This window comes from Amblyraja radiata, chromosome 20, assembly GCF_010909765.2.
Source record: "Amblyraja radiata isolate CabotCenter1 chromosome 20, sAmbRad1.1.pri, whole genome shotgun sequence".
Taxonomy (NCBI): Eukaryota; Metazoa; Chordata; class Chondrichthyes; order Rajiformes; family Rajidae; genus Amblyraja; species Amblyraja radiata.
In genome coordinates, this window is record NC_045975.1 from 36,790,940 (window position 1) to 36,806,996 (window position 16,057).

A 16,057-nucleotide genomic window follows, 5' to 3' on the forward strand; every position below is an offset into this window, starting at 1 on the left:
TGAGCTTGTCTGAGCGCCGCAAGGTGTTGATTAGGAAGCAAACCCCTCCACCTCTAACCTTGCCTGAAGACACCTTGAGGTTCATCTGGAGGTCTGCTGTTGTCTTAGTCAGGATAAAGGAATATGGAGAATAAAAGATTGGAACATGATTTGTACCAGATGCAGTTTGCACTTTTTGTAGTCCATCTTATTGTAGCCAGATCTCTCGTGGTTAAGGTGTCCCACCTGACCCTTCTGAATTTCTTTCCGAGTGTTGTTTGATCCCTCAGCATTTAATTGCTTTCTATTTGTTGGGCTTTCACCTCCAGCGGTCAGATCCCCCTGTCTGTTCCGTAGTTTTTTTCTCTGATGCCAGTTCTATGCGTTTTCTTGTTGTTTGTGCCTTTGGCCTGTTATTCTAGCATTGCATCTTTAAGTAGTGCTCTAGTGTGAGGTTTCATATGGTTACGTCATTGCCTTGGTGGAAAATACCCTTGTGCCATTTTAATTTTAGTAGATTGAATCCTCATTTTCATAAATGTTTAACCAGTTGTACAGTCATTGAGTCATACAGCGTGGAAATGGGCCACTTGCTCACCTTGTCTATGCTGACCAAGACGACCCATCTAAGCTGGTCCCATTTGCCCGCTAAACCTTTGCGGCCCAAATGTATAAATGTTATTGTACCTGACACGACAACTGTCTCTAGCAGCTTGTTCCTAATAATGTTACCCCTCATGCCCCTATTAAATCTTTCCCCTCTAGTTCTTGATTTCCTGGGGGAAAAACTGCACCTCTATAAGATCACCCCGCACTCTCCTCTGCCCCAAGAAATAGTCTTGGCTTGCCTGCGCTTTTCCTGTAGTTCAAGCCTGGAGTCCTGTCTCTCCCTCAGTTCTCCTGCTTCTCAAATGCTGCACACATTGATACCCAACTGTGTGGCATTGGTTAGAAAAAGGAGAGAGTGACTAATTGCTGTAAGATTATGTGGTTGACTGTGAGGCTGAATAAATTGGTGCTTTCAGGAGAATTGGGAAGGAAACAGACAAAAACATATATTTCTGGAACTTGCAGTCAATAGTGGCTTTCATTTATTGCAGTAACCATGCTGGCCAGTGGAACCAGGTCTTCATACAGCCTGTTGCTGATGAAGAATTACATGTGCCAGAGGATCAGGACCCCAAGGTGAGCAAAGATTGCTTGCTGAGAAGTTACTATCATCCTGTTGCATCCTAATCTCTGATCAGAAATGCTCATGTCATAGATGTGTAGGCAGGAACTGCAGATGCTGGTATCTACCGACAATAGATACAAAGTGCTGGAGTAACTCAGTGGGTGTGGCAGCATCTCTGGAGCAAAAGGATGCTTGACATTTTGGGTGGGAACTGCTCTTCAGACTGACAGTGGAGAGTAGGGAATTGGAGGAAAAGGCCAGAATAATGCAGGGCTGGCAACAGCTGACTAAGGAAGTGTGGACCCCATAACGGCCCATTGTTAGCTGGGGTAGAGGTGATAAGGAAGAGATACAAGGATGTGAACAATGGAACGAGTAGGTCGACCTGGGTGGGGCAGGGAGGAGAGAGGGAATGCAGGGGTTAACTGAAATGAGAGAAATCAATGTTCATACTGCTGGGTTGTAAGCTGCCCAAGTGAAATCTGAGGTGCTCTTACTCCAATTTGTGTGTGGCCTCACTCTGACAGTGGAGGATGCTCAGGACAGAAAGGTCAGTATGGGAATGGGAGTTAAAATGTTTGGCAACCGGGAATTGCGTAGGCCAAGGAAGACTGAGGGTAAGCACTTAGTCTCGCTGATACATAGGAGTCCAAATTGAGAACAATTGATACAGTAGATGAGATTGGTGGTGGTGCAAGTGAACCTCTGCCTAACCTGAAAGGACTGTCGGCATCCGTTGATGGAGGAGGTATAAGGATAGGTGTTGCATCTCCTGCGGTTGCAGGGGAAGGTTCTTGGGGAGGGGGTGGTTTGGGTGGGAAGGGATGAGTGAACAAGGGATTTGCAGAAGGAATGGTTTCTGCAGAAAGGGGTGGAGACTTCCACAGTGTCAACAGGGAGAATGATGCTGGGTCAGAGCATTGAAGGAGGTTGGAATGTCATGCGGGTTCTGAGATTTTGCTGTGTATGATTCCTAGAATCGTGCGGCAGAGAAATTGTCCTTTTTCAGCCACAGCATCCATGCTGACTATGGTGCCTATCTATCCCAGGCCTATTTGCCCATGTTAGGCACATATCCCTCTATGCCGTTCCTTACAAAGTACCTGTCGAAGCACCTTTTAAACATTGTACCTGCCCTCATCACCTGGTAACTTAATCTAGTTATTCATCACACTGTGTGAAATGCTTACCCCTCTGATCTTCATTAAATGTCTCCCCTCCTTAAATCTGTGTCCTCTAGTTCTAGACAAAGCTTCCCTGGGGAAAAACTATTCTGATTATCTATCCTTTCTGTCCCCCTCATGATTTAATAACCCTCAATAGGGTCAGTCTTGGACTATCTATGTTCCTCTAGTGAGAATAAATCCAGCCTGTCCAATCTTTCTGTTTAAGTACAGCCCTCCATTTCAGGCAGCATCCTGGTGTATCTCCTCTGCACTCTCTTTATTGCTTTCACGTCTTTCCTGCAGTGTGATGACCAGGACTGTAGTGTGGTCTAACTAGTATTTTGTTCAACTCTTACATGACGTCCCAACTCAGTCTCGGTTTATGAAGGCAAGCAGGTCAAATGCCTTTTGTATTACACTGTCCACTGGTGTCACAGCTTTCAGGAACCTATGGACTTGAACCTGAAGGACTGACTATCCCAGCCATTGACCCTATATGATATGCCAGAAATGACTTTGCAAAATTCATTACCTTACACTTGTCTAGATTAAATTTCTGCTAATGCTCTGCCTAATCCACCTAACCTTCCATTTAAATGTTGGAGCTGTACTTATCCAGGCGAGTGGAGCCTATTCCATAATATCTGAAGGCTTGGTACAACAGAATATTCAGTCCCTCGCTTGATCAAAGTTGGTGTTTACTTGGTTTGTCTAGTTCCATTTTTGGTCAGTTAAGACTTCACTGGGTTGTTGAGGGTATGTGGGATGGTACCAATGCTTGTTAAGGGGAGGTGATTAGAGTTCTGTTGTTCTGAGAGTTATTGTCTATTTACTCAATATGTGCATCCCCAACAACTTGATTCAACTCAAAACATTTTCCAATTCCCATTGGAATAGAAGGAGTTTGAGGAGTGACCTTGCAGAGGCTTATAAAATGATGAAGGGTATGGATAGGATAGATATTCAGAATCCTTTTCCCAGTGTAAGGGAGTCTAGAACTAGAGGGCATAGGTTAACGGTGAGAAGGGAAAAATGTAAAGAAGATTTGAGGAGTGAATGTTTCAAATGTCATTATCTGGAGTTGAGATTGGAACTGATTATCATTTAGTCACCAGCTAATCTGTCTGCTTCTGATTTTGTACTTCTGCCCGTGTTTAGCACTAACTGAACAATGTAGCTAAAGGGAGATCTCATTGTGAAGAGACTTTAATGATGAGTACATAGATGTTAAATATTTTGTGTTCTGGTTACTCCACAGGAAACCTATCTGGAATACCTCTTTGCCTCTGGCCGTTTTACGCCTCAGGCCCTGCTGAAAGCTCTGCAGGTAATTCCAATCTGTGCAACTCACTTAAAATAAAAGTTATATTAGTTCGCTGTCATTCTGGTTGGCTCCCCCGCCAGTGTTCAGCTGGTAATTATTGTGCTGATAACTAATGGAGATAGAAGCTGCAGTTTTCTGAGTGGGTCATTCCTTTAGCTATTGTGTCGAATACAATCCCTGTGGCAATTCTGCAATACTCGTCAGAGGGCAGCATTTCAACCCTCAGCGATGGCAATGTAATGCCGAAAAGATGTTGAATGAGTGATTGAACAACTTGGACACCAGAGGGAGCTCGTACTGCTTTTTAGAAGTTTGCTGATTTGAGAGGACAGATGTCCTTTACAAAAATGCCGTGTTCCTTAGAATTGCATTGGGGTGTCGGCCTTGATTCTGTCACCTTCTATGGAGCAGTGAGCCTCAGTTATTATCCCACTCGTACCTCCCTGATCCATTCATCCCTGTGTCCCCCTCTCAAATCTCTCTCTGATTCACCCTTCTCTGTGTCACCCCTACTCAAACCTCTCTGATCCACCTTCTCTGTGCGACCCCCCCACTTAAATCTTTCTCTGATCCATCCCCCTCTGTGTGACCCACACACTCAAACCTCTCTGATCCAGCCTTCACTGTGTGACCCCCTGTGTGGGATCAAAGAGTGGAACAGACAATCTCTCTCTGATCCTCCCTTTTCTGTGTGACTCCCTCCACTCACACCTCTCTGATCCATACTTCTCTGTGTGACCTTGTCTGAAAGCTACTTTATCCCACTTTATCCATGACGGGTGTGTCCTCTGATTCGATTCTGCCATAAAACCTGGTGATGGCAGGTAGAAAGGGCCTATTCCATTGCCTGTGATAGTTATACACAGTAGGATACTGGAGATTGCTCAGACTTGGTCTCAAAGACATAGGTGAACGCTTTGCATCATGACTGCAATATGCCAAACCTGCAGACTTTTCACCGGGACCAGTTTGAGCCAACTATTGAATTGAATTGAATATTTATTACATGTCATTTGAACCTCAGTGAGGCTCAAACGAAACTTAGTTTCCACAGCCATACAACCAGAGACAATTCTTACAAGACATACAAACAATGCAATTTACACAAACATCCATCACAGTGAATCTCCTCCTCACTGTGATGGAAGGCAAAGTCTTTTCTCTCCCCTGCACCATTTTTCACCCAGCTATGGCTGCTGTCCAGTGATTATTGTACAGCTGTGATATTTGTATTTGTCCATTTCTGTGGATTATCCAAACCTCAAATATTTAGCATCGGTTTCTGTGCCTATTTTAATTTGGATTTATCAGCAGATGCTTGGTCCGTTTATATTTCCATTTTATTTATTTGGGAGGTTAGTGTCAACAGCATTTAATTCCATCCTTAATTTTCAGCAGCTTGTACTGCGGCAGTTCTGGAGAAGCTGCTTGCCCGAGGATGTTGGATGTGAGCAGATATTATAAAGAAACATGCCACCTACATTATGGATTTCTACTGGCTTGGTATCTTAAGTGAACAGTGCAAGGGGGGGGGGGGGGGGGGGCTCTATGTTGCTGTTGTACACTGGCGAGCTGGAATGTACTGTGGAAATGTGTTTTCAGTGAGGCAATTGAATGTGAACACCCTCAAGAGTGAGATCAGACTATAAACCATGCATTAATTTCCACCCAGTGAATAAATGGGAAGCATTCATTGTAAAACTCTGATCCGAGAGAGTCTTGCTGTCTGTCATTCTCCTGTATCAAAAATATTTACGCCTTCTTCAGAGATATTCCCCACATTTTTTCAAATGAGTGGTCTTTTGTGGTAAGATTGTGTTCTTTCCCTCTCATAGATTAACCACTCTTAATCCCAACAGCAAGATTGTGTAAGGAATATTTCCAGTTTAATCAAATGGTTACATTTGTGAATTTCTTCAAATTAATTTTCATAGCCTCTCTCTTTTCCTTGTTATTTTGCTAAACTCTTTTGTTTGATACCTGGTAACATGAATCCAAGTTGCCTCTCACCTTCTATTGCAAGATATTTTTGTACCTTGAAGTCATTGCCAGCAGACATTGATACAATCCTGTGTGTGTGCCATGATCGGCAACAGACCTGATAACATCGCAGCAGCCTAATGTACCAGTGGTGCTGATGTACTTTTTAAATCTTTGATTTAGATTTACTGCCGAGGGGCAGATAGAATCCTGGACCCGACAATGGATGGGCTGAAGAAGGAAGTAACGCAAGCTGTGGAAAATGCGGTAATGTTGGAAATGGAGGGTCATGGTGTTACTGGAAGTCATTGTTCCTTTGGTTCAGATAGTTTAAGGAGCTTGACCCATCAGTAACTGTAGTAATTGGGATGCAGCTTTATGTTGCTTAGTTCGGTCCCCTTTCTTACTGCTCCTTTGTAAAATTCAGTATTTACAGTGCATTCAGAATGTGTTCAGACCCCTTCACTTTTTACACATTTTGTTACAGCCTTATTCTAAATTGGATTAAATTATTCATTTTAATCATCAATCTACACACAATACCCCAGAAAGAAGAAGCGAAAACAGCTGTTTAGAATTTTTTGCCTAATTGGCAAAAATAAATAACTGAAATGTCACATTTACTTAAGTATTCAGACCCTTTTATTCAAAATTGAGCTTGGATTCATCCTGTTTCCATTGATTATCCTTGATTGGAGTCCACCAGTGGTAAATTAAATTGATTGGACATGATCTGGAAAGGCACACACCTGTCTATATAAGGCCCCACAGTTGACAGCGCATGTTAGAGCAAAAACCAAGCCATGAAGACGAAATAATTGTCTGTAACCTCCGAGACAGGATTGTGTCGAGACACAGATCTGGGGAAGGGTATAAAACAATTTTGCAGCATTGCAGGTCCCGAAGAGCACAGTGACCTCCGTCATTCTTAAATGGAAGAACTTTGGAATCACCAGGACTCTTCATAGAGCTGGCTGCCCAGCCAAACTGAGCAATCGTGGAGAAGGGCCTTGGTCATGGAGGTGACCAAGAACCTGATGGAGATTGGAGAACCTTCCAGAAGGGCAACTTTATCTGCAGCACTCCACCAATCAGGCCTTTATGGTAGAGTGGCCAGATGGAAGCCACTCCTCAGTAAAAAGCACATGACAGCCTGCTTGGAGTTTGCCAAAAGGCACTGAAAGGACTCAGACCATGAGAAACAAGATTCTCTGGTCTGATGAAACCAAGATTGAACTCTTTGGCCTGAATGCCAAGCGTCACGTCTGGAAAAAAACAGGCACCGCATGGTGAAGCATGGTGGTGGCAGCATCATGCTGTGGGGATGTTTTTCAGCGGCATGAACTGGGAGACAAGTCAGGATCGAGGAAAAGATGAATGGAGCAAAGTACAGAGAAATCCTTGATGGAAATCTGCTCCAGAGCGTTCTGGACCTCAGACTGGGGCAGACGTTCACCTTCCAACAGGACAATGACCCTAAGCACACAGCCAAGACAACGCAGGAGTGGGTTCGTGACAAGTCTGTGAATGTCCTTGATTGGCTCAGCCAGAGCCCGGAATGAACCCGATCGAACATCTCTGAAAATAGCTGTGCATCGACGCTCCCCATCCAACCTGTCAGAGCTTGAGAGGATCTGCAGAGAAGAATGGGAGAAATTACCCAAATACAGGTGTGCCAAGCTCATACCCAAGAGGACTTGAGGCTGTAATCGCTGCCAAAGGTGCCTCAACAAAGTACCGAGTACTGAATACTTATGCAAATGTGATATTTCAGTTATTTATTTTTAATTACTTTGCCAAAATTTCTAAACACCTGTTTTTGCTTTTTTATTATGGGGTATTGCATGTAGATTGATGATTTAAAAAAAAAAGAATTTAATCCAGTTTAGAATAAGGCTGTAACGTACCAAAATGTGGAAAAAGTGAAGGGGTCTGAATACTTTCTGAATGCACTGTACCTCTCCACCTTTCTGCATGTATTAATTAAAGTGAAGAAACAAGGATGCTGATTTACACAAAAGGGCACAAAGTACTGGAGTAACTCAGCGAGTCAGACGGTATCTTTAGAGAACACGGAACATTAAAATTATACCTTCCTTCACTGATTTGTTGGTATAGATTAGTCATTCCAAGCTAATCAGTGAATCTTTCCTGAGTGGAGGGAGTTGGCCTTGCATGTTCTGTCATCACACGTTCAAGAATTAATTGGGTGTTTTTCCATGAATTGGAAATTTATTCCGTTGAAGCATATAGACATTGACAAACTTGGGATTGTTTCCTTTTTGATTTGAAGGTCCAAGAGGGTGTTTCTTATAATTTGTCTCATTGTGTTCAGATTCAAAACAGTGTGACGGAGTACGAGTTCTCCCAGGAGGTGTACCGTCAACTGCAAGTGGAATTCTGGTCTAAGTTCTACGCCTGCTGCTTGCAGTACCAAGAGGCCCTAGCTCGCCCCCTTGCACTGCTCGTCAATGCTTGCACAAATATGGTGTGCCTGCTGAAAAAGGTGAGAGTTTGATGATGGCTAGGCGCTGGTTTTCAATCGGGTTCTTTCCCAGCCTGCAGAATTGACAAAAGCCCAGGGGAATTTGAGGTTCCTTTCCCAAGTTTTGATTTTGTTTGAGGAATATAATGACTAAGCTAAAGGCTGGCTTCCATTCATGTGTGCAGTGGCTAAACAGCAACGTATACCTCAGCGGTTCTCAACCGGGGTTACCCGGAATGCTAGGGTTCTGTGAGAGGTAGCTAGGGGTGCCAAGAGAAGCAGTGATAAATAGGCTAATCATATGGAAATGCATTTTTGAGTCATTTTTGTGTTTAATTTCATACTTGTAATTTTATTACACACATATGCCATATTTAGCGACGTCTATTTCGCATATTTAACTACGTCAAATTTAGCGACGTCTATACGGCGCCAGTGTGAAACGGCCTTTAGTGGTCAGTGGATTGGAGCTGTAAGTGACTGATTCGTGTATCATCAAGTGACTCACTCGAGTACTGACGCATGCTCGGTCTTCATCAGTCCTGTCTGTGCTTCCTGGCGTGTAGGTACAGTCCCTCATTCACCCATGTTTAGTCATTTTTACCCATCATTTAGGGATGTTATATGAATTTTTTTAATTTAAGTATATTTATGTTTATTTTTGTTATGTTTTTCTCGCTCTCTCGCTCTTTTGTCTGCCTTTATTTGCTTCAGTTTTAAACAAGCAGTTTGATTTCAGTTTTTTTTTACATTGTCAATGCACTAGAGAAAAACTTAAGGTTTTTTTTGCTTAAACCAGTTATCAGAAAAATATATTATGTTTGCCTTATGAACTTTAAGTTTATGAAAGAGAAAGAAAGATTAATAAAGAGATATAATTTTTTATGTAGGGGTTCCCTGAGACATAAAAATTATTTCAAGGGTTCCTCAAGGGTAAAAAGGTTGAGAAACGCAGGTGTACCTAGTCACAAGCTAGGTACACCTGTTAGTCCTACAAGCACATGACTTGAGTGCAACATCTAGGCTGACCATGCAGGGAGTGCTGCTCTGTTGCTGTTGTCTTTTGCATGAGGCATTATCTTAAGGCCACATTAAGGACGAATAAGATCTCATGACACTGCTTTGAAGAAGATCAGGAAGTTTGGACGAGAGCTTCGTATTATTTATCCTTTTAAGATAGAACCATTAAAACAGATAATCTGTTGTCAATAAATGTTTGTCAATAATTATGAACATTGCAGCACATGGGAATCTAGGGGTCAATTTGATGTGCCTAAGATGTCACTGCATGTGTCTTAAGCAAATGAATGCAATAATCCCAAAACCCCCATCCCCCTCATTCATTAAAAATCTTGGTTGTCAGCTATTTGATTGAGTAAATGTTCTTTAAAACTTTATGAAAGACTCAGTAGAAAGACGGTAAAGAAAGAAGGGACAAAGTGAGAGATCTGGAGAAAGCATGGTGCGTGGAAGAGTAAGGACAAGTTTACATGCTCCAGGTTGTGAATGTAAATGTTGATGTGCATGGGTCTATTACTACAGACAGTAATGGTGACTGACTGTTAACGGTGAATTGGAGATCAGTAGTTGTAAGAGTTTCAGTGGTTAATTCCTTGGTTTGTATTGTTGGTCTTGGTGAACATGAGTTGAATAGTTTGGACCAGTATTTGCAGGCACTGATTAATATGACTAGGATGCTCTTGACCAGTATTCAGAGTGTTGTAAAGTACTATTGCAGCTCTGCTGACTGTTTCTTTTCTTGCAGGGATTTATATCTTTCATGTTTCCCTGCCTCACCATAGATCACCTCTACATGTCTTCAGATGAGGGTCTCTTTCTTGAAGATGAATGTTCCATCACAGATGGTGAGTTGAATACAGGTTAATGATCTTATTGAACAATTAAAATAGGACACTTGATTGCCACCGATCCACCACTCGAGACATTTACTCACTCTGTGACTGTGTCAGCACATCCACAGAGTACACTCCTGCTGGGTGCCTACCAGAATCTCACCACATGAATCACACGTTCAATAAGGTAGCTCTGTACCAACACGAGGGCACTTGAAGATGGGCAATAAATCCTAGCCTTGCCAGCTATGCACACATCCTACAAATTAATAATCAAAAGAATATTTGCTTTCCGCAGATTTCCAACTTCCTTTCCATGTTCCCCCGCCACGGGTACCATATAACCCCGTGCTACCTGTTCCATGGTTGGATAGTCGGCGACTAAACCGTCTCCCCCACCTGGTTTGCCAGGTGAGGAGGGGGCTGTGGACCCCCAGCAGGACCAAAAACAAGACCTGTCGAAGAGCAGATGAGCTCCTAGCGAGCCAACGGCCATCCACACTTCAGTAGAAGTTGCGATCACTGTCGTACATAGCATTGTAAGGCACTGTGCCCGTTGATGTTTTCAACGATGATGATGCTTTCTATTTAACACAGAGCTGGCCTCCTTTGGACCAACAGTCCTTTTCTGTGCCAATTCTTGTGTGGTGAGGTCACTCTAAAATCTGACAAAAAAGACAAAGTTTGCAGTAACTCAGTGGGTCAGGCAGCATCTCTGGAAAACATGGATAGGCGACTGATCATTCTGAAAAAGGGTTGCAGAAGATACACCGTACAAAATGTAACGCATTTACTTGGCCAGCACCCAAATCTACGATGTGTATGGCAACATATCTGCGGGTTCCCCTCCAAGTTGCACATCATCCAGATCAATAAGTTCCTCACTGTCAATAAGTCTAAATTCTGGAACTCCCGCCCCTACATCATTGTGGGAATACCTGTACCAAAATGAGTATGAAGGTTAGAGCAAGCCACTCACTGCCACGTCTGGGTAATTAATGATGGTCAAAAAAAATGCTAGCCTCATCAGTGATGCCCACATTCTGTAAAATGACAAATAAATAATTTCAGTGAGGTGACTTTACTGACCGCACTATCATTAATCAATTTGGATCACTGCAGGTAACTGAATGAAACTCTGTCATTTTGAATGATCAACTTACTAAGCCTGATGGTAAAGGTGGCAATGGTTTTCCATAACATCATTATGTTCTTGGAATGAGCGGTCCTTGATATTTTTTATCCAATCCAAGTTAACTGTGGCCTGGCTATTAATAAGACTAGGTTACCTTGGTGGGAAAGGGTGAATCTTTGGAACGAAAACTCAGAAGTTTATCACAATGTGCTGTGGAGTTCATTTCTGAAAATTTTTAAGCAGTAGCCAGTGTTCTGTGTTTCATTGGTTTTGAGGTCTCCATTTCACTTCATGTGTGCCTTGTCCTCTTATATGTGGTGGTGGTTAAAGTGAGTTCTAGTATCTCTGCAATGTTGAAAAGCTTCAATTTCTGCTCCTTTAGATCCAGAGGTAGCACGGGACCTGCTTCAGTTAGTGCAGTGCCTTAGACTGGTGGGAGACTCCATCACCATGGAAATGGCTTCGTTAATGGAGACGGCAGTGAGCCACTTGCAGCCCCCAGAGAAAGCTGCGGAGCAGATCATGGAGCACCTTTTGGCGAGAGACACGTGAGTAAGACCGAGTGGCTGTGTGATGTCCAGGATTTAGTGATACCCTTCAGAGGGGAATTTGGTAAATGCTTGGAGGAGAAAAGATTGCAGGATGTGGGAGCAGGCAGGCAACTGGTGTGCTGTTAGGATAGCTCTTCAAAATGGCCATTTCCCTGATGTAATGTTATCTGATGAATCTTGCTCTTTGATGATGAAAGGTTGCTGGTGACTGTGCCATTATTGGTCGTAATGCTGGTTGCAATGTTTCCTACATGGTTAAAAGAATCTGGGGCTATAGTCATCTGCCTACCATTGTTTGGTTTCTGGTCTGCAATTCACAATGGTCTCCCCTCACTACACAACTACCACCTCGTATCCAAACTGCACATTGCCATGCAAGCAAAGGGCAGAACAAGCTGCTACACAGAGACATCTCCTGCCAGACGTAAAGCAGGAGCAGTGACTTGTGTCTGCAAGCATCACTGATCTCCTGAAAGCTAAGCTCATGTCTCCTGTCTTCAAGAGTTATTCTGACTATTGTAGCCTTTGGGGAACAGGATGAAGGTGACAACCAGTGAGATCGTTTCTTGGAGGGTGCAAACTACTGCATTTGCTGCAATCTGCAGCAAAAAAAACAAACTTGGAGGAAATCAGCAGGTCAGAGAGCATCTCCAGAGTAAAAATAATTAATCTTAACTTTTTAATCATGGAGTGTTTAGTTGAGCTTCATTGTGGGGGTAAGCCATGTATGCTCTGGAGACAGGCTTGTTCTCCATTTACATGCCTTTATTCAATATGTTGACAAGATCAGCATTTATTGTCATTCTTCTACCTCCCCTCTGGCCCACTGGTATCCTTCTAATAATGGTACAATAAAGGCAATGTCCGGATTTTTCATGGTGGTAGTGATGTTGCCCACGGAATTGATCCTCCTTTTTATTGTATCAGAAGACTGAGGTGCTATGGAAACGACCTTGCTGTAGGCAGTGGGCAGTGTATATTGCAAGACCATGAACTGCTGTGATGAAGCAGGGTGTAGTATTGTACACCTCACTGGCCGCTGCGAGTCTTGAGGTTGTTTGATACCTGGGCTCTGTTGTGGAACAACTTTTCATTGAATGGTAGAATTGCTCTTTGAGACTAAAAGATGGGCTTAATCATTTTTTGTTTTTTTATATATATATATAGTGAGACACACATGGAACTGCAAAGTAAACTGCAGGATATCCGTAACCCAGGCAACATAATCCAGCTGTTGCTGCGGGAGATGGACTTGGAGGGCGACCTGGAGTCGAGCAATGGTAAGGTGAATGTAGTGGGGGAGCCAGCCAAATCTGACCTGCCAAATGGCATTTGTACAACTAGCAGTACCTTTGTTATAGGAAGGAACTGCAGATGCTGATTTAAACCAAAGATAGACACAAAATGCTGGAGTAACTCAGCGGGACAGGCAACATCTCTAGATAGAAGGAATGGGTGACGTTTCGGGTCGAGATCCTTCGTCAGACTGAATCAGGGGAGAGGGAGATAGAGATGAGGAATGTAAGGTGTAAAAAACGACAAAGGGGATGGAAATCAAGGAAAATGTGGAATAGATCGTTGTTAGCTAGGAGAAGGTAACAGCAAAGCAAACAGATAAAATGTAAACGAGGACAGTCAGACTAGTCGAAGAACTGGTAAGGGGGAAGGGATGGAGAGCGAGGGAAGGCAAAGGTTACTTGAAGTTACCACTGGTATTATCCCACTAGTCTGACTCCTCGTTTACATTTTATCTCTGTTTGCTTCGCTGTCACAATAATCTAACAATCTAACCTAGCTAACAATAATCTCTTCTACATTTTCCTTGATCTGCTGAGTTACTCCAGCATTTTGTGTTTTATCTTCTATTAGCAGTACCTTTGTCTTTTCAATAGATTTGCTTTTGTCTGCACTCGTGGGTCATATGTGCTTGAATGATTAAGGTGGCACTCCATGACTGCTACAAGAGTACAGTTGTGTCTTGTTCCTTTACATGGAATTGGATGGGCCGTTTATATTTTAGTTGGTGTTTTAACCATAATCAGAGACATTTGGTTGTGCTATCAGAGTGCTCATTGCCACTGATTCTGCCAGGTGACATTTTGCCTACAAATCTTTAGCTCTAAAGTTATACCGGGGAGGGTAGGGCTGGTGTGATTTTCTCCAGGCATCTGAGTACTTGTGGCTTTGATCTTGCCTCGTGGTTCTGATGTCAACTGGGTCCTTGCCACTTTTGTTGAAGTGAAGTGATTGGGAGTCTGTCTTTCTCATGTGACGGTGTTGTTTCTATAAAGCACGGATTTGTGTTATGTTGTGGGCAATCACTGCTTTTTCCTATCCCCTGTGTACCATTTGACTGCCTTTGAACTGCTCCGAATTAACTACACGGAGGTGCATGAAATGTCCTAGATTTGCACAGGTTTGATTATTAATGGGGGGCTCTCTGTGCTCACTTCTAGGGTCCCTTGATACGACTAGATTGCATCAAACTGTGCTACCTGCTCTGTGTACCGTGTCTTAGAATGGAAACCTGCTGATTTTTTTTGTTCTGTATTTTCCAGACCCGCCTCTGCACATGCGAATGAACATGGCCCAGTTTTATGGTAGCAATGTTGCCATTAATGTTGTGTGTCAGGCAGCGTACCACATATCCATGACCCGTTTCCTCATCTGTCGTGACCTCCTAATTCTGCAGCAGCTAATGCTGCATGTTGGAGACGGCGTAAGTATTCTTTGATTGCACATCATGCAGCAGGGTGGGTTGTAACTTGCGTTTGAGCTGCTGGAGTAGTAAGCGCCTTGTAATATATCTCAAGCCTCTCATAATGGCCGTGTGATCTAACTATGAGATGGGGTTTTTTAATTTCAAGATCTAAATATTTGTATTTACCATCTATTGCCATTGTACTTACAAAGTGACTGACTTAACATTTGCTTGCTGTTTTCTGGGTGTGTACTTGGGTTTGTTGATTTTTCTGTTATTTTCATTTATCTTACACCGTAAAAGTTGGATTTAATTAATTATTTTCCAAGAAATCTGTGTCTGATTAGATTAGACCAATATTATTGCAGATAGTCCAGTCAAAAGTTTTTTTGGCCTTCCATCACAGCAATGTGATGGATGTTTATGTAAAATATGTTGTGTCTTGGGTCTATTTGTTGTAATGTATGGCTGCAGAAACGGCATTTCGTTTGGACCTCACGGGGTCCAAATGACAATAAATTGAATTGTATTGTATTGTATTGTATTGTATTGTATTGAAAACTGTATTTTAAGAGTTTGTGTTTGCATTTATCAAACCCGCACAGGGTATGATTTATTAATTGGCCTTCCTGTGTGTTCTTCAGGTGAGTTTGGGAGCTGGTGGATATCTCCTGCAGCTTCAGCAGGAGCTCATTCCTCGCACATCACTCCTCGTGTGCACCTACTTTGTGATGAGATGGGCTTGTCAGTCTTTAGCATCAGCCGTGCCTGTTGATACATTGTAAGTGTGGGGAAAAAATGTTTTTTTTAAACATGGCCTAGTTCCTCCATTGAAATACACACCTTTTATAGTCCACCACAGATTTAGCAAGTTTCATTTCATATAACAACCAAGTAGTGTACCGAATATTTCCCATTACAAAATTGATATCAGATCCTTCAGTGGGTCGTGCTTTCTGAGACCTGAAGTAAAATCCAATCACATTTGGGGCAAGAGATTAGACTCTTTTCATGCCTGTTCTCTTGTAAGATTCCTGTAATAAACTGTTCCTCTATCTAACTAATTACCAGTGTGTCTTTATCTACAAAACATGGCTGCCTTGAAAATAATCTGCCTCTTCTGAGGTTGAGGCTGTTTGTGTGAATGGAGCTGCTCTATCTAACTAGAGGGCCTGTTCAGACTGCTTGTGTTCAGTAAAAGGAGTTTCATTTCCCCCATATAACATTAATTAAACGTCCATTAAAACTATTTGGATACAACGTGTCTCTCTATTCTTTGTTTCTCTTGAAACATTCCCCACCACCGTCACTGTACTGGTGTTATCTCAGAATCAGCAAGAAATTGAACAGCCAGTTGTAGTTTGTCTTTGGCAGTTATGGGGATTTTCTTACCTGGGCACTATCTCGAGTTTGATAGTACATGTCCACCATGGATTTTCCAGCGCCCTTGGTTCCAGAGTCTTTCTGGATTATTGTTTTGCTGGACCAACAGAGGCCATGGCCTCAGAGGAGACCAACGGTAATTGAACGGTCCTCCTAGGCCGTTGAGATACCATCCCGCAAATTTGACCTCGGAATTCGGCTATGGTAACGGATCTGCCGGCTTTAACCGGGCTGGAGTTTCAGAGCCACGGCCACAGGGGGGCAAATTCGACCTGCCAATCGGTGCAGAAGGCCTGATGAGGTCAGGATCAGCTGCCTCACCCAGC

At 42.9% G+C, this 16,057-nt stretch overlaps 1 protein-coding gene across 1 annotated transcript in view; it reads left to right on the forward strand.

Moving 5' to 3' along the window:
* Positions 1 to 16,057, forward strand: part of nup160 (nucleoporin 160) — a 64,821-nt gene that overhangs the window by 15,272 nt on the left and 33,492 nt on the right. Inside the window, exons 10-18 of the mRNA XM_033039276.1 lie at positions 1,080 to 1,164; positions 3,578 to 3,646; positions 5,807 to 5,890; positions 7,959 to 8,129; positions 9,874 to 9,973; positions 11,479 to 11,644; positions 12,815 to 12,927; positions 14,206 to 14,366; positions 14,993 to 15,129. Coding sequence (XP_032895167.1) covers positions 1,080 to 1,164; positions 3,578 to 3,646; positions 5,807 to 5,890; positions 7,959 to 8,129; positions 9,874 to 9,973; positions 11,479 to 11,644; positions 12,815 to 12,927; positions 14,206 to 14,366; positions 14,993 to 15,129 — 1,086 coding nt within the window. The remainder of the gene's footprint in view (positions 1 to 1,079; positions 1,165 to 3,577; positions 3,647 to 5,806; positions 5,891 to 7,958; positions 8,130 to 9,873; positions 9,974 to 11,478; positions 11,645 to 12,814; positions 12,928 to 14,205; positions 14,367 to 14,992; positions 15,130 to 16,057) is intronic.